This window comes from Xyrauchen texanus, chromosome 7 (assembly GCF_025860055.1).
Source record: "Xyrauchen texanus isolate HMW12.3.18 chromosome 7, RBS_HiC_50CHRs, whole genome shotgun sequence".
Classification (NCBI taxonomy): domain Eukaryota; kingdom Metazoa; phylum Chordata; class Actinopteri; order Cypriniformes; family Catostomidae; genus Xyrauchen; species Xyrauchen texanus.
This window is the reverse complement of record NC_068282.1, coordinates 4,705,944-4,732,481: the sequence shown is the minus strand read 5'-3', so window position 1 is coordinate 4,732,481 and position 26,538 is coordinate 4,705,944. Positions and strand designations below refer to the sequence as shown.

The 26,538-nt window shown below is 41.1% G+C and overlaps 1 protein-coding gene across 1 annotated transcript in view; it reads right to left on the bottom strand.

Annotated features, from left to right (window-relative positions):
* Positions 1-26,538, bottom strand: part of LOC127646241 (voltage-dependent calcium channel subunit alpha-2/delta-2-like) — a 320,645-nt gene that overhangs the window by 205,763 nt on the left and 88,344 nt on the right. The window contains exon 3 of the mRNA XM_052129737.1: positions 10,716-10,832. Within this exon, the coding sequence (XP_051985697.1) occupies positions 10,716-10,832 (117 nt within the window). The remainder of the gene's footprint in view (positions 1-10,715; positions 10,833-26,538) is intronic.

Here is a 26,538-nt window from a genome sequence, read left to right as displayed (position 1 = left end):
GGTGAGTCTAGTGTAGTTTATGAGGTTTGTGATTTTTATGGAGGGCTGGTGAGTGAGATCGGCTTGTTGATTGGCGGATGTTCTGACCTGGAGCGCCAACATCATAAAGGTGTTCATCTGTCTAATAAGCCGCGCAGGAGAGCGAGTTTAGCATGGCAACGAGCAGATACATGTAGCGTTTGTGTGTATATGCATGTGTGTGTTTGAGAGAAACAGAGAGCAAGGGTGGGATAGAGAGAAAGAGGTGTAATGGCTTTTGCTGCAGGTGGTAACAGATGGCTGCTAATGGACGTTCATAGATCTGAATGACATGAGCTAGGGGGTGGTGATGTGTGGAAGAGAAAAAACTAGCAGAGAGAGAGAGAAATAGCGAGAAAAACAAATCACAAGATGGAGAGATTGGCATTAAAGGGATAGTTCAGCCAAAAAATAAATGTAATATTGTTCATGTTGTTTCAAATACGTATGACTTTCTTTGATCCGTGGAAAACAAAAGTTGTTAGTCAGTCACCATTCACTTTCATTGCACCTTCAAGTCAAATCTTTTGAGCGTTCTGTGTGCTTTTTTTGAGCGTTAATGTTGATGTGAGCTATATTTGCGCATGGAGACTGCAGCCCAGTTCTACCAACATCTCTCCGATTCCAAAGGGACCAGAGCACTTTAGCTGCTTCTCTTTGGGCCCGCAGGAAATTGAAAACTAAATTGCTTTCTTAGTTTTTTTTTTCCACGGAACGTGAACGGAGAGGGAGCAGAATTGCATTGCTTTTGTTACCAATGCTAGAGCAGCTTGCCACAGGACGTAGAAACTTGGGGTGTACGATATGTTTTCAGTTCAGAACTGCTTAATAGGGGAGCAGGTTTACGGCAAGACTACAAGTGAAAAGTGTTTTATTTAAAGAAGTGTGTGAGTGCATGTAGATTAGTGTGTGCAATTGTTTTGCATATATTAGCAGCCTCAAACACCCCCTTTCTCTCGTACTGTCTATAACTTCTCTATCTGTCATTTTCAATACATTCATTACCACCACCTGACTAGACAAGCACTGTTCAGTATGCTGGAGTTCTTCTGTATATTTTCTTTCCATCAACCAACATTTTTGACACGAAAACAGATTTTAAGCAGAATTTATAGCCTCAGAATTTATTAATGTCTCAGCCTTTTATTACATATTTATTCCAAACAATGAAAGTGAATGGTGACTCCTAGAGTTCACCCCTAAATTAAGAATTCTCTCATCATTTCCTCATCCTCATGCCATCCCAGATGTGTATGAATTTCTTTCTTCTGCTGAAGACAAACGAAGGTTTTTAGAAGAATATCTCAGCTCTGTAGGTCCATACAAAGCAAGTGAATGCTTGCCAGTACTTTGAAGCTCTAAAAAGCCCATAAAGGCAACATAAAAGTAATTCAGAATACTCCGGTCATTAAATGAATGGCTTCTAAAGCAAAACAATCACTTTGTTTGAGAAACAGATCAATATTTAAGTCCTTTTCACAGTAGTTGTTAACTTCCGCTCGCTCGCTCTCCAATGCACATCCACAAGGTGACTCCGTTTGACGCTGCCTCTCGTGTTTTGTAAGGGCGTTGGCATGTTCACGTGAGAACTGATGAGATACAACCGGAAGCTCGATTTGTTTACAAGAGGATGCTGTTAACAAGTTTCATTAGTTTTGCTTTCATTTGAACATGCCAGCACGCTTACATCACGTGGCAGGGTGAACAGAGTCCCCTCGTAGATGTGCATAAGAGAACGACCAGATGTAAACAATTATAGTGAAAAGGACTTAAAAATGTATCTGTTTCTCACTCAACACGATCGTTACGCTCTAGAAGACATTAATTTAATCCAGAATGAGTCGTATAGATTACATTTACAACGATTGTCATTGCTTTTAGGAGCTTTAAAGTGTTGATCACCATCCACTTGCATTGTATAGATCTGCAGAGCTGAGATATTCTTCTTAAAATCTTTCATTGTGTTCTGCTGAAGAAAGAAAGTCATACACATCTGGGATGGCATGAGGGTGAGTAAATGATGAGAGAATTTTCATTTTTGGATGAACTATCCCTTTAAACAGAAGAAAGTCAAACAGTTTTGGAACAACCTGAGGGTGAGCCTTTTGGTGAATTTTTCGTTTAAGGGCTCTTGGAGCACTGGTCTTTCGTAACTTTAATAAACATTTCAGTTGCAATGATTCACAATAAAGTATTTTGACGCAAACGCATGTTAGCCTACAGTCTCCGAAGGGGTTTTCTATGGATGGAGCTTCCAGCAAAATTACAAAAGTTGACAAGCCCTAAAAGCGGAAACAATTCATTGCATGTCTCCTAGATCCATACTGTCCAACGAGGGTCCCACTGGGTGGCAGGTTTGTGACACAGCCAGAAAAGGTACATGGGTGAGATCATTTGGAACTTTGGGACAGGCTTTCTTTTATGTATTATTGTTATTCTGTGATGACATGACCAGCCACGGGCTTCAAGTTGAACTCTGGGGGCCAAACAGTACAAGTCATAAGATGATTTATGGTGAGGTGAACTCTAAAACTGACTTCCTAAAGTGAACTTGCTGGAAAATATATAATTTATGATGATGCTGTTCTCTGTAAATATATGCAATCCTTAAAGGTTTAGTGACCCAAAAATGAAACTTCAGTCATTATTTACTTCATAATATTATTGTTTTTTATTATTAGGTTGCATATTGTCCGATGGACATGACCTTTCGCAGTATGTGGACTTACTTACTGTAAGAATGCTATTTCTTTAATCTGTTCTGGGTAAAGGTTTCCTGGGAGCTGATATATAGTGTTGTCCATCACAGAAATCTGCTGATGTGCCAATACAGAAACACAAAAGTGTTGGGTTGCTCAACTGAGTATTTCCTCACACAAAATGATCAAGAGGGGTAAGCTGTGTGATGAAGGGTGTGTGTGTGTGTGTGTGTGTGTGTGTGTTTGTGTGGGTGTGTGTTTATCATTGCCGTAAAAAATATGTTATGACACATAAACAAACTCTGCACTGACAATGTCATACTGGTTTTTATGGTATGTAGGAGAAAGACAAAACCGATTCACTTGTCACATGCTCTCTTTGCAGTGTCCGGTCACTACGACTGATCCAGTTCATCATGGCAATTATAATAAGGAGCCAGTCATATGCAATCTCATCATATGCACACACACACGCACGCACGCACGCACACACGCACGCACACACCCAAGCACACACGCACGCACACTGCATCTAGCCTTTGGGTTATTATGTATGAAAAATACACACTCAGTATTTAATAACACTGTACTGTTGCATTGTAATTATCTCTGAGGCCAAAAACAAGTGTTTACAAAGCATAAATGACTATGGATGTTCATCTGAAATTTTCTTTCTTTTACAGAAAACAAAAGGATATAACTTGAAGAATGTTCACAATACAATTTTCTATACAATTAAAGCACATTGTGACCTAGGTAGGATAAAAACATTAAGTTCACAGTAGTTGCTTAATAACTATCTAGTTACTGTAGTTTGAAACCAACTTCTTTTCTTAATTTGTTTAAAACTTAGCTTGTAGATTGTAAGTTATCCAGAATGTAGAGCGTAGTCACATAGTATGACGTTAACCTTTATTTATCCAATAAGCAGCCATCAAATTTGTAAACAGAAGTGTTGAAAAGTCATGCATTTCAGTGTTATATCTTGTTACTGTTGATGTTTCAAACTTATTTTGTCCCACGTCAAATAGTTAACACGACACAGATTTGCAGTATATGACAACACTGCCACACAAGCCCACAAATGACACATTGTGAGTGATGCAATGTGCTTTGAGTCTGATTGGCAGACTCAGTTCTGCAGTTTCAGCTGGTTTGGTGCACACACAAATAGTAATCCAAATGAATGAGTGGAAGGGTGGAGCAAGAGAGAGAGGTACACACACAAAGCTAAGCTCAGCTGTGATCTGTACTGCTGCAACACTATTTTTTTACATGACAGCTTTCCAAGCCAAGCCTTGACATCTGTCACTCACACACAAACAAAAACACCACTGTCAGTGTAATAAAGTTCACAGAGGTTATTAAAATATAAGGTGGCGCAAAAGACACAAACACAAGCTGACACAATCCGAGCATCCCAGAAAAGCATCTCTTCACCAGCAGCGTGACATCAGAATAACATCAGGCCATCATGAGGAATCAGTCTCAGATCATTAAGATGCTTCATCCACACATTCGGTGTGTTGAAAAAGGCCACAAAACTACCAGACACGCAGTGGTATCAGGATAACAAGGTCTACGCAAATGCACATCAACCTTCCAGAGTAAAACATGGGAGTTATAACAGAAGTTAGAAAGAAGGAGGGCTACATTCATTAATTTAACGATTTGCACAGAAAATTGTTACACAGTCAATACAAGTCAATCATTTATATAATAAATTATTCTATAAACTATTTTCAAAAATGTATGTACACAGTAAATTCAATGCAACAATTTAAGTAAGAATGTTTTTACGAGCAATTTACCAAAAGAACCTGTAACATCCACAAGCAAAAATTGTGTTTCCTCGAAGTTGCCATAATGTGGTTCTCTCTCTAGTTGGGGCGTGTGGTGAGTTGTGCGTGGACACCGCAGAGAATAGCGTGAAACCTCTACTCGCGCTAGGTCTCCGCGTTAACATGCTCAACAAGCCATGTGATAAGATGCAGGGTCTCAGACACGGAGGCAACTGAGATTCGTCCTCCATCACCCGGATTGAGGCGAGTCACTACACCACCACGAGGACCTAGAGCGCATTGGGAATTGGGTATTTCAAATTGGGGAGAAAAAAAAAAGAACGATTTATACAGAAATTAATTACGTTAACTGTCAATTCAATACATACATTTATGTAAGAACGTTTTTAAGAATGATTTATACAGAAATAATTTACGTCAACAGTCAATTCACTGCGTCAATTTATGTAAGACTAGATTTAAGGGGGGCTCAGCAAGTAAAGACGCTGACTACCACACCTGAGTCGCAAGTTCGAATCCAGGATGTGCTGAGTGACTCAAGTCAGGCTTCCTAAGCAACCACTGGCCGGTTGCTAGGGTGGGTAAAGTCACATGTGGTAACCTCCTCGTGGTCGCTATAATGTGGTTCTTGCTCTCGGTGGGGCGCGTGAATGGTTTAATGAGCAATTAACAGAAATTCCTTATGTCAACAGTCAATTCAATGTCATTATTTATGCTAGAATAGTTTTATGAATGATTTACACACTAATTTGTTATGTCAAATTCATTTGTGACATTTTACTTTAGAAAGGCTTAACAAATCTTTTAGACAATTTCAGGCACTGCATATTATCACCATTCTGAGACTATTTTCAGGGTATACTGAGGGGTATTCCAGAAAGCAAATTAAGGGACTTACCCAGGTAAGTTTACTCAGAGTAAGCAGATAACCTCAACTTTCAGGGTATGTTAGTAGCCATAGCAACTTACTCTCTGAACATAACCTGCTCTTCAGTAGGAAAATATAAATGAGACATGCTGTCATTTAGAGTCACCCAGAGTGCCCTCATTTAGCTGGTGTTCAGGTGATCCAATGAATAGATGTATCTTTCTATTAGAATAGATGTGTGTATTCATTGATGCTCAACCTTCTCTACTCCATCAGAAGCTATACATGGTCCATCTCTTAATTACATTTTTAATCTGCCTTTCAATAGGGACCATTTACAACTTCCTATTAACAAAGAAGCTTTGAGTTACTTTTCCCTTATGCTGAGATCATGAACATCTATAATGTATAATCAGACACATGATCTTCAATTAAAACATCATTTCATTCTGTACCAAGTAGCTGGAGGCAGATGGACCTTCCTCTACATGAGAATACCCAGCCATTGCCTTTTATGGGACAAGACAACAAGCAAGTTTTAATGCCATATCACATAAGAAAAGAACACAATAGACATGTAACTCCTACCATTGTCCACCTCTGTTACAGCAGATCTTCCTCTTATATTGCACAAGATTAATCATGTGTGGCCTACTCAAAAACATTACAATTAATGTTACAAATAATGAATGTTAATACTTATTGTGACAGACCCTTATCAGGCTAATAATGCCTCCGAGAGTGATAAAGGCCGACTGCGGATGGTGGTGTGACAGAGCGAGCGTTTAAGAGCAAGCTGTCCGCCATATGTGTGTGTTTGTGTCTTTTGCTTTCAGTTCTCCATTAAAATATTATTTATTTTGTCAATCCGGTTCTCGCCTCCTCCTTTCCCATTAACCCCTTTACACTTATAATGAAATTCAGTGCAAACAAATAACATAACGATCAACCTATTAAACATTAATGTTGGCGAGAGAGGTCTAATATCTGTGGTGAATTAAGCTTTCACACGTACGGTAAAACTTTATAGATTTATTAACTTAAAAATGCATGCAATGATTCAGTATCTTCTTCTTTCTTCTTTGATTCCTAGTCAGCAATAGGACGGGGTTTCCTCCGGAGCCCATATGCTACTGTGGGTGCCACTGGATTTCAGACTTTGCTCAGAATGCTTTCCCATGCTTTTCAATCCATGGCAATGGCATCACAGAGGGTGGATCGCCGGTTTTTCAGGTCTTCAATTTATTTTGACCATGTCTTCTTGGGCGCTGCTCTTTGAACTTTCCATTCTGTTGGACGATTTCGCCAGAGAAGCTGGTACGGTGTCCTGGTGATGCTCATTCTGCAGATGTGCCCGAACCATCTTAGTCTTCTTAGTTGGGATTGCTTCCTCGACCGCTGACTGGTGGTCGCATCTCATTCGGATTGTTTCAATGATTCAGTATACTTTCTGTCAAGCATACTCTCAATCCTAAACCCATGTAGCTCCTATCGCTATTATGAGTGAAGATGAAATAATGCTCATTTGTAGTCATTAAAACCTCATGTTCTGCATCACTGAAATATGGCGTGCCTTTCTGTTTCCATGGTGACTCAAGAATTTGGAGATCTGTTGAGAATTCCTTTCTGAATTCATCATGAACGCACACAAACTCTGAGATTCAAACTCACGGTTGCGTGAACTAACCCCGCGCAGGTGTTCTGGAAACCACATATCGTAAGTAAGCAAGTTTTGGGTTAATCAACTGAGAGTTCAGGGTCTATGTCACGGAATACCCCATTAGATGCTCTAATCTCGAATACTATTTAGGACGGATAGTATCTGAATTGGGAAGCAGGAACTATCTAATTTGTCAACAATGGCATAAATAAGCAGGTTTGGATAAACAGGTCGAAACAGGTGTTATTGTGTTACATCAACAAAGTGTGTTTAAATTGGTTTAATACAGACAGCTTCTTCTTCATATGGCTAAGCATTGTTCCTCTGGGTATCTCTCCTCTCTTAAATATGAACTTAAATATAAATAGTTTTACTGTGAGAGTAAAGTTGACAGACACCATTTATTAATATAAATATGATTCTAAATCTGGTGTTCAAATGCTTCTTCTTGTTGCTGTTCATTATTATAGTTTTTAAATCTTTTTTTTGCTTGCATATCACTGATACCAGGTTTTCAATGATTTAGTCCATGTTTAGGCGCAAAAAACAGTGCCAAAAGTGTAAGCGGAAGTCAGAAGATTACAAATCAAATTTATTTTGTGTTAATATGAAGTTACCGATTCAAAACACAAGAATTACTCTTATGCAAAGCATTAAAGTATCGCTAATCATTTTTTTTATGCTTGCAATTTGATTTACACTCTCACAAATCTCAATCTGTGCATGCAAATTATTTAAGCACTATTTTACCTTCATAAATATGGTCTTACTTCAACAAGAGCCAAATGTTTAGAATATAAAAAGCAAAATTCCAATTTTTAAGACAATTTCTTGCAGTTTGATGGCAAACTCAAACTATTGGCCTGTAAGATTTATTCAAGATTTTGTCCAACACTTTCTCATGAGCTAACAAGAGCTACTCTCTTTCTTCTCTCTTGCTTTACCTTGTTCTACATACAGTACTATATCCTACGTCATACTATATCCTAGCCTCTCGTTTTCTCCCGTCTGCTGCTCATTTTCAAATCAATGATTTCAGAACTTAATTTCCTCGCTTTTCCTGATGCCTGAAGGACCGTTCTCATTCTGGGCTCATTTTCTCTCTCTCTCGCTCGCTCTCCTTCTCTCAGTTGTTAGGAATCTGTTGGGGTTTGGGTGATGGTTGGGTATAGTTGCCAGCACACCACTGGCCCTGATTGCAGCCAGTCCTATCTTTAGCAGTTCAGTCAAGAGAGCGGCTCTAAGACACTCCGAGCACTGCAGCTTTGTGGCGAATAATCTCATTTCCAAAACACAGAACCATCAGCTCTGCCTAGCTAGCCAGCACCTGCACCTGATGCAAGGAATGTTCCAAATGTAGGTAGCTAAATAATTCAACCTTATGAGAGAAATAGTTTTGGCCTGCATTGTGAGTGAGTGTTTTTGTCAAGTTAAATAACTTCTACTTTAGAAACTCATTTTGAGACACCTGCATTCTGTTCCATTCGTTGCGCTGAACGTAGCTTTTTTTAAGGGCAAGAACTTGTTCAGTCTAAACGGCCCTCAGTAGCTTGCTACCTAAATAGAAAGAGAAGACAGCAAGGCAGCTCATGCAGCTCTCAAGCTTTTGGAACAGAGTCATTTTGACTCAGTATGCACCACATTACAGCATCTCAACTAATCTCACTCAAACACCAATTTATGATAAGAAATTCCCAGTGAAAGTCCTCAGGGGGTGTTCAAATGGTACTTTTATTCAAGAGGAACCTCTGCATTGAAACATCTACAACTGCAGTTAAGAGCTCTATACTCAACAAACACATGACTCATTTCTGAAGCTCAATCAACACTCATTTTTCATGAGCAATCATCAAAATGCACTTTACATTTTCCATGCACTTCAAACTGCCTTTAAACAACTCAAACCAAAGCTGACAAAAGGTACTTTGGTGTACACTGAACAGAGATGGTATCAGATGAATTTACCAAGGTATTTAGATCAGTCAAAAGTCTTGACATACCTACTCATTATTTATTATTACTATTTTTAACATTATAGAAAGGTCTAGTAAATAACACAAATACAAGTGTGGGAATTATGCAGTGACCAAAAATGGTAAATCAAATCAAGTTATAGTTTATCGTATTTATCGTATCACCGTCTTGAAGGGGTCATGACTTGAGGAACCAAATTTTCCTTGATCTTTTGACATATGTCACTGTACTGAAAACTTCCTCCTTAATAGAAAAAGAGCATTTATTTAAATCAAGCTCTAAAAATGGCTCATTTGGAATTTGTGGAACTTGTTATGTTACAAGGACCAAATACATCTGCATATGCAATGCCTATTTTTCCAACATTGCACCCTTGACCCCGCCCACTGGTGCTCAATCAGTCATATAGTTGAAGAGATGTCGTGTGAGATTCATCCTAAGATGACTTACACATGCATAGACAGATGTCTTTTCCTGCTTGATACATATCTCGGGCCGCTTTTAAAAAGACGCAGTGTCAAATCTAAAGAGGAGAAGCTCTCTGTCATTCAGTTGAGCACAAATGCATCATGGACACTTTCTTTCGCCCGGTCTGCGCTATTTTTAGTTGTTGGTGCATGTAAATATGTTGGAATGATAGTGGCAACTGGATGTGGATGTGTCTTCAGCATATTTTAGAGTGGATTGTATGTTCGGCTCATACCTGTTATAAAAAGATTCAAGCTTTGCAAAGGAACTGTTATTGAAAGCTGGAGCAATTAACTCACTTGGACGTGAGTAAACAGTTTAATTCATGAATACTCATGAATGTCATGAATGTGTGATAGTTTATGGTGCTAACACCCTGTTTACACCAGGCGAGTCCACTGACACGACGGCATGAGGCTGTCTATACCAGGCACATCGACACTTTCTAAACAGTTTTTGTGATGTTGGCAGTAGTAGCGCCAGTGCGTGTGGAGCAAAATGGAACGGGACATCTGTTTACTGTCGGCGCAACGTGATGCAATGCAACGGACGCTTCCATGGTAGACAGCATCATTGATTATAAAGACTATAATTATGACTATAAAGTTGTATTTGTTTACATTAGTTAATTCACTATGAACTAACAATGAACAACTGTATTTTTGTTAACTAAAATGAACAAAGATTAATAAATGTAAAACATTTATTGTTAATTGTTTGTTCATGATAGAAATATATATCTGAAATGTCTGAAAGTGTATACTGTGGTAATGAATTCATTTATTATGATATTTACATTGTACTTTAAATAATATGATGATGATACATGTCAATCGGGCATTTCCATTGTACTGTGTCCACAAAACCAGCATTTTCTGGTAAATGTAAAAATGCAAAGCTTTGAATTTTGAAGTGTGTTATGTGCAGCTGTGATAGCATCCTGTGGATTTGAAGAGAGAGCAGACTGAAGGAAGACAAACTCATTACCTGCTTAGTTAAGCAGGCTAATAGAGAACAGAGGGCATTGATAATATTTTTTGTAGAAATTCATTTTTTATTTTTATTTACTTTTTTTCAAATAAAAGGAGACAGTGGATTGATTCCTCTTTAAATTAACAGATATAAGTTTTAAACAATGATCATCACCAGCTCAACACACCACTGGGAAGAGAGGGTTTGTGGGTGCTTCAAGATAACATATTAGCATTTCTTGATGTTTATCTTACCTCAAGAGCTTTGCGTTTCCTGTTGAGCAGTTTGGCAATGTCCCCTGCAACTTTCTCCACCAGCTGCTTTGGCGTGTTTCGCTCCACATCAAACTGACTTCTCTTCTCGCTATAAATCTGCAAAGGGCGAAGGTCAATGGTCAGGCAAAAAATGACAACATTCAAAATCATTGAAATATCTCTTGAGTAATGTTTCACTAATTGCACCCGGAGACACACAAATGAACCATGGTATTAGAGGCATCATCAATATTTGAGACCAGTAGACATTTAAATGTCTACTAAAATGTGACTTTGTCAAATTTAGGTTTAACTACCATGTAGATGAACTCAAAGACACAAAAACCGATTTCTGGTTTCATGGGGATTTATAAATGCAATTTCTTAACAACCAAAAATGAAGATTGTGTCATAGTTTACTCATACTCGTGTTGTTCCAAACCGGTACGGCTTTCTATCTTCAGTGGAACATAAAAGTAGACATTAGGTAGAATGGTAGCATCAGTGACTATTCAAGTTCCTTGCTGCTTGAATACATGTGAGTGTACACATCTTAATCATTAATTGATTGATTCATTGATTGATTGATTGATTGATTGATTGACTGATTGTCATTGTTTTACAATGAAATGTCGAGTAGCATCATCTCCTCCAAATAGCTCACACAAAGTGCCTACACCTATAGAAAACTGCACAGAATAATACATCTAAAATGTAAAACTTTTATGAAAAAATAAAGGTTTTAAACAAAATTTTCAAGGGTATTATTTTTAATTTGTTATGATTATTATAATCATTTTTCTTTTTAAATATCAAGATTTGTTTTAATCACAAATATCAAGAAGTTTTCTTAGGGTTACTCAATTTGACCTAAACATTTTTACTTTTCATAAACATTTTGAAATATTAGATTAAAAACATTTATTGTTAATTGTTTGTTCATGATACCTAATGTATTAACTAATGTTAATGAATGGAACCTTATTGTAACATGTTACCAAAAATATTCTAGTTTTGTAAAGAAATTAATTTATAGGCACTATTTATATTTATTTTCAAAACTAATTTGAAGATTTAAGTAGAAGCCATTATATAAAAAGGTTTTTAAGAAATATATATCTGAAAATGTCTGAAAGTGTATACTGTGGTGGATTAATAAAATTAAAAACTGAACACAGTCAAAGTGTCTTCTCTGTTTTGTTTTCTAGTTATTTAGTTTTCTGTTACATGACAGCAGAATGGCTTTCTGCATGTTGGTTACACTACCTGACTTTGATTTGGTGGAAGTTTTTCAAAGGTTAATACTATTTTAACATCATGTGACCCTGCGTCCACATGCGTGGATGTTGTATTTTGGCTTCATTATATGCAACGCATAATTCAAATGAATTTAAACCCACTGAATACTGCTCACAAGACTCTAGACTGTCATTTAAGTGTTCAGCTTCTGCCACACCGAGTCATCTGACACAACAGCATAACATTGATTGAGAATAAATTGGTTCATCCAAAAGCTAAAAAAAAAAAAAAAATATGGCTTAGAGGCTTTACATGTAGTTAAGATGTAAATAAGGTGCATTTCAAACTGTTCTGAGACCAGTGCAGACAGACAGCACACTGGAGGTTAAGTCATTCACTATATAGGGCGCAAGGGTGGATCCTATAGCACTCTATGAAGTGCATTCAATCCTAAAATTCGGTCAAAGGTTCAGCGTTAGGCTGCAGATGATGTTTGGACCACTCAAATGTTTGGCAGACATGGGATAACAATAATCAGTACATAGATTCAGAATTTATTATGTATAATTTTATTTGAACATGGTTAGCAGTGATTGGATGATGCGGGACATTACTTTGAATCAGAATTAATTATAATATTTTCTGATGTAATGTCTGTAACGTCTCAAAACATGAATAATCAACACTCCTGGAAACATAATAAACTATTTATATATATATATATATATATATATATATATATATATATATATATATATATATATATATTTTTTTTTTTTACTGTCTCCGAATGGTAACTTTGCTTTGACATTTTTTACTTGATCCCCCCCAGAAGAATTGAATTGCAATCGTAATGTATTTTTTAATTATGTAATATATCTGGACAAAATAAATAAAATGAGCATCACATCATTGACCCATACATTTATCCACACGCAAATAAGAGATTTATGATGTGGGTCAGCATTGTTCATAATGTCAGCGGTTTTCTTTCTGGTTTACACACAGCAGGTTTGATCTTACTGACTCAGTATACCGAGGTAATCTGACCTCCTGGGATGCCCACTTATCCCCTCCACCACAGGGACTCTATTACCCACAAATCCATCTTTGTCAAGCTGAGGAAAAGGCAAAATGCCAATAGCAATCTCCCTTTGTAGGCAAGAAAAAGACGGCGTTTGCAAACGTACAGCTGCCAGAGCTATTACTTAAGTGTCGTGCACTGTAACACTGTGTTTGAGGCTGTTTGCTCCCCCTGTTAGCAGACAGTCACTGAAACACAAGCACTGATTTACGTCAACTTGAGTGAAATGGGACAGAATACGCGGCTCTAATGGAATAGCGACTGGAGGAGGAGGAGAAGGGTAGCTGCCGTAACCCAGTTTTAAAACTTGTGATACTAGTTATTTTTGGAATACAATTATAGAGCCCTTGAAAAAGTCATTAACTTGTTTGAAAGAAATGCACACAGTCACATGCCTTCAAACTGATCTAATAAAATAAAATAAGACACAGTTTGCTTTTCATACTGCAAAACATCAGAATTACTGGAGTTGAGTTTGATGACAAATCTGTTTGTTCACACAGTTCATTTCAAAGCACCGGGTGAAAAAAATAAATAATTTATTACATCGTAGAAGTGTTCACAAAAGTCCACATGTATTTTTACATTTATTTATTTTTTGTAGTGAAATAAGTATATCACTAAATGCTGCTGTATGTCACTGTTTATTGCCAAATGTTATGATAATAAAAATAATAATAATGATTCTTTATTTTTATAGCACCTTTTTAGGACCCAAGGTCTCTTCCAAACAATAGATTCACAAATGTTTTTTGAATTGGTAAATCTTTAAAAAGAACCATTTCAGAGTCACAAAAAGGACATCACTAGCTTAAGTCATCTATACTGGTTTTTCATTTCAGGAAGCTATTGGCTTGAATTGTGGAAAATATATTAGACACTAAATGCTGCTGATTGTAAAAATAATTTCAAATAGACCGATGAAGAAAGAGACAAAAAAGTAGACAAAGTCTAATAGACAAACAGCCAAAGATATGCCAACTTCCATTGCTGCTTCTGCTGCCTACATTAAGAGTATTCATGAAGCTGACCGAACAAGGCTACTGCCCTCTATAGGCAAGGAAGGTCAACAACAAGAATGACTTTCAAGGTCATTAAGATACTATAGCCAGAATAATAAATGTTAAATATCTCTAATTAATTTTTTACATTTCTTGTTTGCCAAGGAACAAATGACACATTTATATATATATATGAAGATATGATATGATATCAGGTATATATTATCATATACAAATGTTCTATATATATATATATATATATATATAGAACATTTGTATTAGCTGATAATATAAATGTACCTGATCTATCATGGCTAATTTCTAATATCTTCATTTACTTTATAAGATGTAATGTCTTCATACAGCCAAAGATTACAGCGAAAACAAACATATACTGTATTTACAGTTTGTACATGCACATAACAAAGCATTTATTTACGATATAAGGTCATACAAATGGAAAGAAACGATACAATAAGCAGATTCTGAATTCTTAAATTTTTTTAATGTTCATGATATTTTTAAATGGAAGGAAAAACAATACAGTACTTAGAAGTTTAGCTAATACTGAAATGAACTGAGATGCGGTAGGCTATTATCAATAAAACAGGTTTAAATTTATTTTGTCACCATCTGTACTTAGTGAAGTGTGAAATCCTACAGTGACTCATGGACTTCAGCTTCAGGAAATGAAATTAGGTCAAAATATGGAGAAAATAAATTACTTTTATAAAGTTGGCAGTCAGATTTTGTGGTTCACAAACAAACCAACATCCTCACATCTCTCTCTCTCTCTCTCTGTCTGTGTGTGTGTGTGTGTGTGTGTGTGTGTGTGTGTGTGTGTGTGTGTGTGTGTGTGTGTGTATAGAGTTGGAGGAACAGTAGGCAGAGGGTCTGTTGTCTGGGTCGGGCCAAGAGTTCTGAATGAACGGGGCCAAATGCTCTCACACCACTTAACTAGACAGCACAAGAGTCCGTCCAATTAAATATGCTCACACTGGCAGTCACACATCACACACACATAAGTACTTAATAGCCCTAACTCTCAAACAACACACACAAAGTACAAGTGCTGTGTTCTCCAACACACACACACACACACACACGTAGTGTTTCCATGTTTTATGGGGACTTTCCATAGACATAATGGTTTTTATACTGTACAAACTTTATATTCTATCCCCTAAACCTAACCCTACCCCTAAACCTAACCCTCACAGAAAACTTTCTGCATTTTTACATTTTCAAAAAACATAATTTAGTATGATTTATAAGCTGTTTTCCTCATGGGGACCGACAAAATGTCCCCACAAGGTCAAATATTTCGGGATTTACTATCCTTATGGGGACATTTGGTCCCCACAAAGTGATAAATACACGCTCACTCACACACACACACACACACACACACACACACACACACACACACACACACACACACACAGTGTGATCCTTATTGAAGATAACTCATCCCAATATGATAAACTAAGACTGTGTCAGTATAAACACACAGATGGTGTGAGAGAAAGAGTATGCAAGAGAAAGATACAGGAGAAAAATATTCAGAAAGCTACAGCCATCTGATCTGGGATCAGACATAACTGAATTTAAGACTGTGAAATGACAGATGTCAAAGTCTATATGAAAATAAAAGGAAAAGGAAAAAGGAAAGGGCAATAAAAGGGAATTAAAAGGAAAGGAAAGAGGAAAAGGAGCAATGATGTAAGGAAAGGAATGGAAAAGGGAAGAAAGGAAAGTAAAAGGAAATGTGAAGGGAAAGAAAAAGAAAGGAAATGGAAGGAAAGGAAGGAAATTAAAGGGGAAGTACAAAGAGAAGGAAAGAGGAGCAAGGTGGAAATGAAAGGAACAGAAAAGGAAAGGAAGGAAAGTAAAAGGAAACATGAATGGAAAGGAAATGGAAGGAAATGAAATTAAATGAAATGAGAAAGAGGAGGATATCAGAAAGAGGAGCAAGGAAGAATTGGTGGAGGAAAAGGAAAGGAACAAGGAAGGAAAGGTGGAGGAAAAGGAAAGGAACAAGGAAGGATAGGTGAAGGAAAAGGAAAGGAACAAGGAAGGAAAGGTGGAGGAATAGGAAAGGAACAAGGAAGGAAAGGTGGAGAAAAAGGAAAGAAACAGGGAAAGAAAGTTGGAGGAAAAGGAAAGGAACAAGGAAGGAAAGGTGAAGGAAAAGGAAAGGAACAGGGAAAGAAAGGTGGAGGAAAAGGAAAGGAACAGGAAGGATAGGTGAATGAAAAGGAAAGAAACAAGGAAGGAAATGTGAAGGAAAAGGAAAGGAACAAGGAAGGAAAGGTGAAGGAAAAGGAAAGGAACAGGCAAGGAAATGTGAAGGAAAAGGAACGGAACAAGGAAGGAAAGGTGAAGGAAAAGGAAAGGAACAAGGAAGGAAAGGTGGAGGAAAAGGAAAGGAACAGGGAAGGAAAGGTGAAGGAAAAGGAAAGAAACAAGGAAGGAAATGTGAAGGAGAAGGAAAGGAACAAGGAAGGAAAGGTAAAGGAAAAGGAAAGGAACAGGGAAGGAAATGTGAAGGAAAAGGAAAGGAACAAGGAAGGAAAGGTGAAGGAAAAGGAAAGGAACAAGGAAAGAAAGGTGAAGGAAAAGGGAAGGAAAGGTGAAGGAAAAGGAAAGAAACAAGGAAGGAAATGTGAAGGAAAAGGAACAGGGAAGGTGAAGGAAAAGGAAAGAAACAAGGAAGGAAAGGTGGAGGAAAAGGAAAGGAACAAGGAAGGAAAGGTGAGGGAAAGGAACAGAGAAGGAAAGGTGAAGGAAAGGGAAAGGAACGAGGAAGGAAAGGTGAAGGGAAAGGAACGGAAATATTTGACGTCACTGATGTCAAACACAGCTAGCTCCCGCGTGACCTCTTTCATGGGGCTGTTTTGTCCTTTTCATTGCTTGACATAAAAGAGCAACATGAACGTTCTGCTAAAAATCTTCTGCGTCCTAAGCATTTGACAGGAATTTTCTGATAGACAAATATTTTTTACATAATTTTAATTTTCATACTTTCATACTACCTTCCCTAAACACTATAGATTTCACTATAGGTTTGTTTGTAAAAACATTTGTTTGAGGTTTTCATTTTTCTTTTTTTTAACATGGCTGTGTGGTGTCTGCGAGAGAAACGGCTCTGCTTATCAGCCCATGAAGGCGGACTGTTGACAGAGACAGATGCTGCATCATTAAGGAATATTAGTGGACTCCACCAAGCAGACAGCACACACATCCCGCCAGCCAGGGGAACAGTTCAATAAAACAGAGAGAGTGAGAGAGAGAGAGAGAGAGAGAGAGAGAGAGAGAGAGAGAGAGAGAGAGAGAGAGAGAGAGAGAGACCGAGACCGAGACCGAGACCGAAAGAAACTCTGAGTCAAAGAATGCTAAAAGGAAGCAGTCAATGGAAGAAAAAGATATGGCCTCCAGAGATTCAAATGGAGAGATTCAAAACAGATATGGTGAGATGGAGAGAACTAAGGGACTTGAGTGACACGAAACATACATAATGTGAACACTACTCCCGCAGAGTCTGCTGACAACAGACTAAAAGAAAAGCAGGTCTATAGATCAAGCAGGATACGGCGAGGTGAGAACTAGAGCTTGGGAGAAAGAAAGATGGATGTTATTACAAGAAGACAGTTGCCAACAATCCCCTGCTGAAAAGACCATATATATATATATATATATATATATATATATATATATATATATATATATATATATATATATATATATAATTTTTTCCTGGCTGGACTAGTCAATGTGCATAGAGAAAAAAAGGCAATTGGCTCTTTTAATTGAAAGGCAAGATTTTCAATCCAGTAACCGCCAAATTCAGAAACGCGATGTCTACTGTTACTCATAGCCTTTTTTGTGGAGTGGTGGTGGTGTAGTGGTCTAAACCACATAACTGGTAAACTGGTAATCAGAAGGTCATTAGTTCGAACCCCACAGCCACCACCATTGTGTCCTTGAGTAAGACACTTAACTCCAGGTTGCTCCGGGGGGATTGTCCCTGTAATAAGTGCACTGTAAGTCGCTTTGGATAAAAGCGTCTGCCAAATGCATAAATGTAAATGTACTCATACTTTCATTGAAGCAATGTTAGCCATTTTGCCAAAACTCTCTTTTTTGGTAACATTTGGTTTGTTTAGTAGGTGGTATCCCATACATTTTTGTAATAATCTTCCAATTTCATATTGGTCAATTCAACTGTTGGTCTCTATGATCTATCAATGTTAATTTATATATTAAGGACATTTTTTTTTTTATTCATAGGCTTTATTAAAATATAATAGGTTTAATCTCATGAAAACTGTAAAAAAAAAAAACTGTAAAATCCCAAAATCAGTAGAAATTTGATTTATTTATATTTCATTTTTTTGCATAAAGAAATGTATTTCTCATTTAACCCTTGTGTTGTGTTTGTTTGTGCTAACACATTTAGTTAATACATCTCTCATATTGCATTAGATCTTTTTGTCAACTTCTTTTTTTAAACATATTTTAAAAAGATATTTTTTATTGGTTCATTGAACTGAGATTCCCCTTCTGTCGCTCTCTCCACGTTGTGTCGGAGAAGCGACACTAGGGGTCTCTCTTGAGCGCCGATATTCACCTCTGACCTATTGAAAAGGGCCAATGAGAGTTGGCAGTCAGTATTTGCATACCCCGCCCCCGCATACGGGTATTTAAGCGGGGCAAATACGGAAGTTTAGTCAGAAAATTTCTTCGGAGCCAATGGTCTGTCTGCAGTTTGCTGCGAGTTACACGCCATTAAAACGTTCCTGTTTCCTCTGACGATCTGCATGCTGTTGGATCTTGACGGCGCACAACAGCAGCTTTCTCTTCTCATTGCACGGCGTGCATTGTTGCCCCCGAGCGCTTCGACAGCGCAGACACACACACATACTGTGTATTAAAAGAGTTATTTCCCTTAAAAGAGTGAATTTCTCTAAAAGAGCTAAACACAGCGGCGTTGAACGTCCTTTTCAGGACGCGTCTTTTTCAAGATGCCCTTCCGCCCCTGTGTTGTTCCTGGATGCGGTAGAGTGCTCTCTGCTTCAGACGGCCACAGGCGCTGTCTCGTGTGTTTGGGCCGCGATCACACCGAGGCGGCGTTTGCAGATGGCTCATGTTCTCACTGCGAGAACATGACCATGACCACGTTGCGGTCGCGGCTTGCTTTCAACAGAGAGCAAGCCACCCCAGCTGCACCCCGCATTGCTCCTTCCCATGGGATTGAGGACGATGCGGTTGGCGCTGGGGGCGATTTGGGGGCGGCAGCGGGTGCAGTTTCGCCGGGTAGCCCCACGCGAACCTCCCGTTCCCCAACACGGTCGCTGGTCCCCGTCTACGCTCGCGGCGATAGCGGCTCGCCTCACGGCCCGGCTGTCTATCCTCCCGAGCCCGAAGCAGATGAGCTCGCCGCTGCATCGGAGAGTGTGCTGTCTGATGCCGAGGACTCCCCTGGACTGCCGCCTTCGGGCCAGCAGGCCCAGGCTGAGGCCGACGCTCAGATGTCTGACATGCTTTCCCGGGCCGCCGTGAGCGTGGGGTTGGATTGGAACCCTCCATCCTCCCCACAGCCTTCACGGTTGGATGACTGGCTCCTGGGAGCAGCGCGCCGTTCGCGGCCTCGCATCCCCCCGGTCCCGTTTTTCCCGGAGGTGCATGACGAGCTGACGTCTACGTGGAGAGCCCCGCTCTCCGCCCATATAGGTGCCACCCGCTCCACTCTCACCACCCTCGACGGCGGAGAGCGCCACGGATACGGGCCGATTCCCCAGGTCGATAGGGCAGTTGCGTACCATCTATGCCCCGGTAGCCCTACCTCCTGGCGTGGCCGTCCCGTACTCCCATCCAAGCCCTGTAGGACAACATCCTCGCTCAACGCGAAGGCCTACAGTGCGGCTGGATGCACTGCCTCCGCCCTGCATGCGATGGCCCTCCTGCAAGTCCACCAGGCCAAAGCACTCAGAAACATGCACGGGGGTGGACCTGATCCTGATGTGCTGCAGGAACTGCGCTCAGCGACCGACCTCGCCCTGACAGCGACGAAGGCCACAGCGCAGGTACTCAAACAGGCGATGGCCACCCTAGTGGTCCAGGAAGGCCATCTCTGGCTCAATCTGGTCGAGATGCGTGAGGCCGACAAGAACTGCTTCCTAGACGCAGATTGGCCTTTTCGGCGACACCGTCGAGGACTTCGCCCAACAGTTCTCCGCGGTGAAGAAGCAGACATAGGCCATCTCTCACATCATACCCTGCCGCACACCTGCCGCTACGGGCCCTGCCCCGTCTGCTCGCCGAGGGCGTCCCCCTGCGGTGAAGAAACCAGCTCCTGCTCTGTCCCAACCCGGGCCCAGCTCTCAGCCCCAGCGTCGAGCACCCCGCAGGCGGCATACGCCCCCTGTCTCACGAACCCCCTCTAGGACCCGGAAGGCTCCCAAGCGTTCCTGAGACAGTCGACCCAGAGCCGAAGACGTTAGCTCCGGAGGTGGTAAGACCGCTGTGGAGGGCCGGGTGGAGAATCCTTTGTTTTTTCATTTGCCACACCCCCTGACGGGGGCTGTGGTATCCACATTCTCAATAAAAGAGCTATTTCCTTTGCCTCTGGGTCACCTGGCCCGCAAATGCCGTTCTCACAGCAATCTGCTTTCAGATTACGACAGTCCCGGTACACCTGACGTGGCGATCCCGCCTTCCGCCTGCCTACGACTGCCCCCATGTCACAACTCGCCCGCCGTCTCCTCCTATGGAGCCAGCAGCGACTCAGGTCACTCACATCCCCGGCAAGCTCAACGTCGTAGCGGACGCGCTATCACGACAACGCCTGCCCGGCGGGGAGTGGACGCTTCACCCCCAGTCGGTCCAGCTGATTTGGGAACGGTTTGGCAAGGCCCAGGTAGACCTGTTTGCCTCCCAGGAAACCTCCCACTGCCAGCTCTGGTACGCCCTAACAGAGGCTCCCCTTGGGACAGACGCGCTGGCACACAGCTGGCCCTCAGGGCTGCGCAAGTACGCATTTCCCCCAGTGAGCCTTCTTGCACCGGTGCTGTGCAAGGTCAGGGAGGACGAGGAGCGAGTCACGTTAGTGGCCCCCTACTGGCCCACTCGGACTTGGTTCTCGGAACTCAGACTTCTCGCGACAGCTCCTCCCTGGTGAATTGCCCTGAGAAAGGACCTCCTCTCTTAGGGACGGGGCACGCTCTGGCACCCGCGCCCAGACCTCTGGAACCTCCACGTCTGGTCCCTGGACAGGATGCGGAAGAGCTAGCCAGCTTACCGGCGACCGTTGTGAATACAATTAACCAAGCCAGAGCCCCTTCTACCAGGCACCTTTACGTCCTAAAGTGGCGCTTGTTCGCAGATTGGTGTTCTTCCCGAACTGAAGACCCGCAGAGATGCGCGATTAGGTCAGTGCTCCTGTTCCTACAGGAGAGGCTGGACAGGAGGCTGTCCCCGTCCACCCTCAAGGTGTATGTTGCCGCCATTGCCGCCCACCACGATCCTGTAGACGGAAAGTCTTTGGGTAAGCACAACCTGATCCTCAGGTTCCTGAGAGGCGCCCGGAGGTTGAATCCCTCCCGGCCAGGCCTAGTTCCCTCCTGGGATCTCTCGGTAGTCTTGGCAGGACTCCAGAGACCCTCCTTCGAGCCGCTTGAATCAATTGGACTCAGGGCCCTCTCTCTAAGACGGCCCTGCTGATCGCGCCGCCTCTATCAAGAGGGTCGGGGACCTGCAAGCGTTCTCTGTCAGCGACACTTGCCTGGAGTTCGGTCCGGCAGATACGTCTGTGATCCTAAGACCGCGACCGGGCTATGTGCCCAAGGTTCCTACCACACCATTCCGAGATCAGGTAGTGAACCTGCAAGCGCTGCCCCGGAGGAGGCAGACCCAGCCCTTTCGCTGCTATGTCCAGTGCGCGCCCTGCGCATTTACCTGGACCGCACAGAGCACCAGACGCTCTGAGCAGCTCTTTGTCTGCTTTGGGGGACGGCAGAAAGGGAATGCCGTCTCCAAACAGAGGCTCGCCCACTGGGTTGTTGACGCCATCACACTGGCTTATCACACCCAGGCCGTGCCCCTACCCTTGCGGGTCCGAGCTCACTCAACAAGGGGTGTTGCGTCCTCGTGGGCACTGGCCAAGGGCACCTCCCTAGCAGACATCTGTAGAGCCGCGGGTTGGGCAACACCCAACACCTTCACAAGGTTTTACAACCTCCGCGTTGAGTCGGTTGCGTCTCGTGTTTTGTCAGGTCCGAGCCCATAGAACTCAGTAACACGTAGACTGACCGGCCGGGTGGATCGCTATGCTCAGCGCTCTTTTCCTGACGCCAAGGTTAAGTAGTGCGCCTTTTTTCCCAGGGCGCTCCACTCCGAAGTCGGGACCCTGGTCGATTCCTCCCCAGCCCTCCGGGTCCACGGTTCAGCGGAGGAACTCGCCGACCCAAGCCACTGCGGGTACCCTGATGGCTACCCTGTACTGGTATAGGTGCTCCACAGGTAAGGCCTCATGCTCGGACTCCCCCTGTGTGTATTTCCACGGTTCTGTCCCCTTACGAGCGGACCCCCGTGTCTCCCTTAGGCAGTTACAGCTGCCCCAGTCGCCGTGCTGTAGCAACTCCCCCCTTTCGAGGCTGGATCTACCACCGCACCATACTTTCCACACGAGCCCTAAGACGGCCGTGTGACGTGTCTACCACTTTTCCTCCCCAAGAAAAAGGGCAGGTGTGGTCTCCGCAGGGTCTGGGTAAGACCCCCTTCCCTATATGCATGTAAGGGCCCCGGCCGTGATTGCTCTATGCAAGAAACATAGAGAGAAAAGAGGCCCAGCCAGGCTGGCCCATTCCCGTGTTGGCAAACATCGCCTTGTTCCCCTCTCAGGGTAACTAGAAGGATCCCGATGTTCGTATGGGGCATTGGGGAAGGGTACGTGCAGCCGGGTACAGACGATGCGTGGCACTGGATGAATCCCTGCCCGCCTCTGTATCGGCAGTTCACGTACACGGTTCAGCACATGGCAAGATTGGAATGGGTCCCCTAGTGTCTCTTCTCCGACACAACGTGGAGAGAGCGACAGAAGTGGAACGTTTGGTTACGTATGTAACCTCCGTTCCCCGAGGGAGGGAACGACACGTTGTGTCTTTCCTCCGCCATGTCGCTGAACCGAGCCACTGTTGTGGCCGGACCATTTCCGGCTCCTCAGAAAAATCCTGACTAAACTTCTGTATTTGCCCCGCTTAAATACCCGTATGCGAGGGCGGGGTATGCAAATACTGACTGCCAACTCTCATTGGCCCTTTTCAATAGGTCAGAGGTGAATATCGGCGCTCAAGAGAGACCCCTAGTGTCGCTTCTCCGACACAACGTGTCGTTCCCTCCCTCGAGGAACGGAGGTTACATACGTAACCAAACGTTATTCCGCGCAAGTGGGGGGCACTCCCTGCAGAAATAATAATAATAATAATGTAATAAATTCAAAACCACTTGCTTGATCTTTAATTTTAAAGCTTAGAGTCTGGACTATACAATGCATATAGCTGATCCTACCAATTCTTATATAATGCTTTTTTATTTACTGACAAATTAGAACTGTTTTGTTCTCATAATTTGCAAATTTGTTATCACAACAATTATTTTCAGAGTTAATCAAAACATAAAAAGATGAGATAGCCATGTGTTATATATAGTTGAAAAGGTCTCAAATTGTGAGCAAATTTGTTTCACTAAGAGGACACACTGACACACATAAATATAATAAACTAGAGTGTCTTTTTGTCTCCTTTTCCCTTATTACTTACAGCAGACTATCCCGATTCAAACAAGCCCAAACACAACATGATGAGTAGATCTTGAAATATTCCTCAAAGAGTGTACCTGGAAAGATGATACACATAATGGTGCTTGGCTTGTACACGCTCTGCTCGGTTTACTTATGTTGTGCATTCTCAAAGGCCGCACATTTAGCGCTTAACATCTACGCCACACTTAGCCACTGAATTAAAATGACCTGTCCACCCCTTCAAAAACATGCCAGTTCTCCAAACCTCCACCCTTAAATGCCAGATAACCCAAGTGTGCAACATGATTGACAGGCAAAGTGCTGCCTCCAAGTTTTCTGACAAGAACAAACCAGACTGAACCAGCATGGAAATTAATGCTAGTCTAAGCCAGCCTTTTTAGCAGTCATGACAGTAGATTTGAGTGGTTTTATTAGCATCCTCTTTTCACCTCAGCATTGATGTTTTCGTTTGAGCCAAACTTAAAAAGATGCCACGTGAAATATTGGCTGACATCACTATTTATGACGACAACTGATCATTTGAGCAGATGGTGTATTAGATGAGTATGCTAATGCTAAGTGCAAGTGTAACAGACTCTATTGTGATGTGCCGTATATAAATGTATTATTTATCTGGTTATTGCCTGGTAATTATATCCCGTTCAATACACAGGAAGACGTCCATCATAACCCTGTCCTTTCAGACAAACATTCACACAAATGCTTGCAACACATTACACAACACACATACACTATCACTGAAAGGTTTGTATTTACCCAGCTGTCTACACAACTATGATACAGTATATTACTATATGTGTGTTTGGTTCACATGTAAAATTAAAGTTCAAGTTCAAGGGCAGTTCTAGCTCATTTGAAATGCGACAGACACTTGGTGAAGCTTTTCCAGACCCAGATATCCACGTGTTTTAAATGTACTATTATGTACTCAAGGAACTTCAAATGTAAATTCCTCAAGATGTTGGGATTATTGGAGGAAGCCACTCACATAGTTCTGAATTAAATGGCACTTTTCACTGGTTTGCAACCGGCTTAAAGTTCTTGCAGGAACGTACAGATTCAATTTTCAAATTCAAATTCCTCAGAGAAATGCCCTTTTTGAAAGGGTACCTGGATGTTCTCCTAAAGGTTCAGACCAGTGTGTCTATATATATATATATATATATATATATATATATATATATATATATATTTAAAAAAAAATAATTAATGAATGATTTTAAATTGAGTACTACGATTAACAGCGCAAACAGTGCATACTCCAATGATAATATTTATTTATTTTTATTCAAGACAGCGCTAAAATAAAGTTTCTTTTATTTGTAATTTTTTTATTTTTTTGCGGATCTTTACAAACAACTATTTTTTTACTTTATGGTTCTTGAATTGGCTATAAAGTTCTTAAGTGTTCTTCAAATTAGTGTTTTGATCCCTGGATTCTTTAAAGTTGTGGTTGGGATTTTTATTCATCCCAGTGACTCAAGTATTTCGAATCCATTCACCAGTTTACCAGTTCAGATTCGTTAATTGATTTGTTCACTGACCATCCTTTGCACCAGGAGACAAATGAGCATCTTTTAAATTTTGAACGAGATATTGCATTAAACCAAAAGCACAAAGTCATATGATCCTTTATTAAAATTTGTGTCTTTACAATTCTAAAACACATTGTAAACTGCTGTGCATGACTTTTATTAAGCTATACAAAACAAATACAACAATACTAGACTAAAAACGAATGAGTTTCAATAATGTCCATATGTCATTGTAATGTGTGGTCATCAGTCACTTTTAGTCATAATTCATCCGGCCTCTTTTCTTGTTAAACGAGACTGCCAAACTGAACGAACGACTTGCCACCTCCTCTCGTTCAGCCAGTCAGCAGATCCTCATTCATCAATGAGATGACTGATTGATTCATTCATTTTGTTCACAAATGAGTGTACCAGCAAATTCAGTTCGTTCACGAACAAGATGTCTCGTTGTTCAGACTCTTATGACCGACTAGCTCAGTGAAGGGGCGTCTTCGTTCAGTGGGTCAAAACAATTATACGCTCAATCACAGCCAAAATGCGAATGCTATTGGCTCAAGCTATAGTCAGTCTTTACAGGCAAGAAAAACCACTTAAGCAGTCTTCAAACTAGAGCTCACTGAAAAAGGAGCAACATCAGTGATTTAGAAATACGAGAACGCTTCACTCACTCAAAAGATACATTTAAAAAGACTGATTCATTCATGAATGAAGCATCACTACTTTAAAGTACAAAGATAGCTTTCTAAAGTACATATTGGTATTAAAATTAAGTGGACTACAGGACAATTTGGCAATGCATCTTAAAAATAACACTTTATTTTAATACCAATACACACAGTCATTCGAATATAGATAACTCAGTCTGTCTAGAGTCATAATAAAGGATATGAGATTGGAGACGCCACGTGCTTTACTCAATGAAGAAAAAGAAACTACTCCCTTTCTCTCTCTTCTCCTCCTCATGGTATCTGTCTTTAAGACAGATATAAACGTCAGCCTTTTATTAACTTGCTGATGGAATGGATTGCATGTGTGGGTTTGTGTGTGCGCGTATATCCTTCCATCTGGAATTTCCATCACTTCCTTTTCTCTCTCTCTCTCTCACTCACTCTCACTCTCTCAGTGATAAAGAGGTTTTTCATTT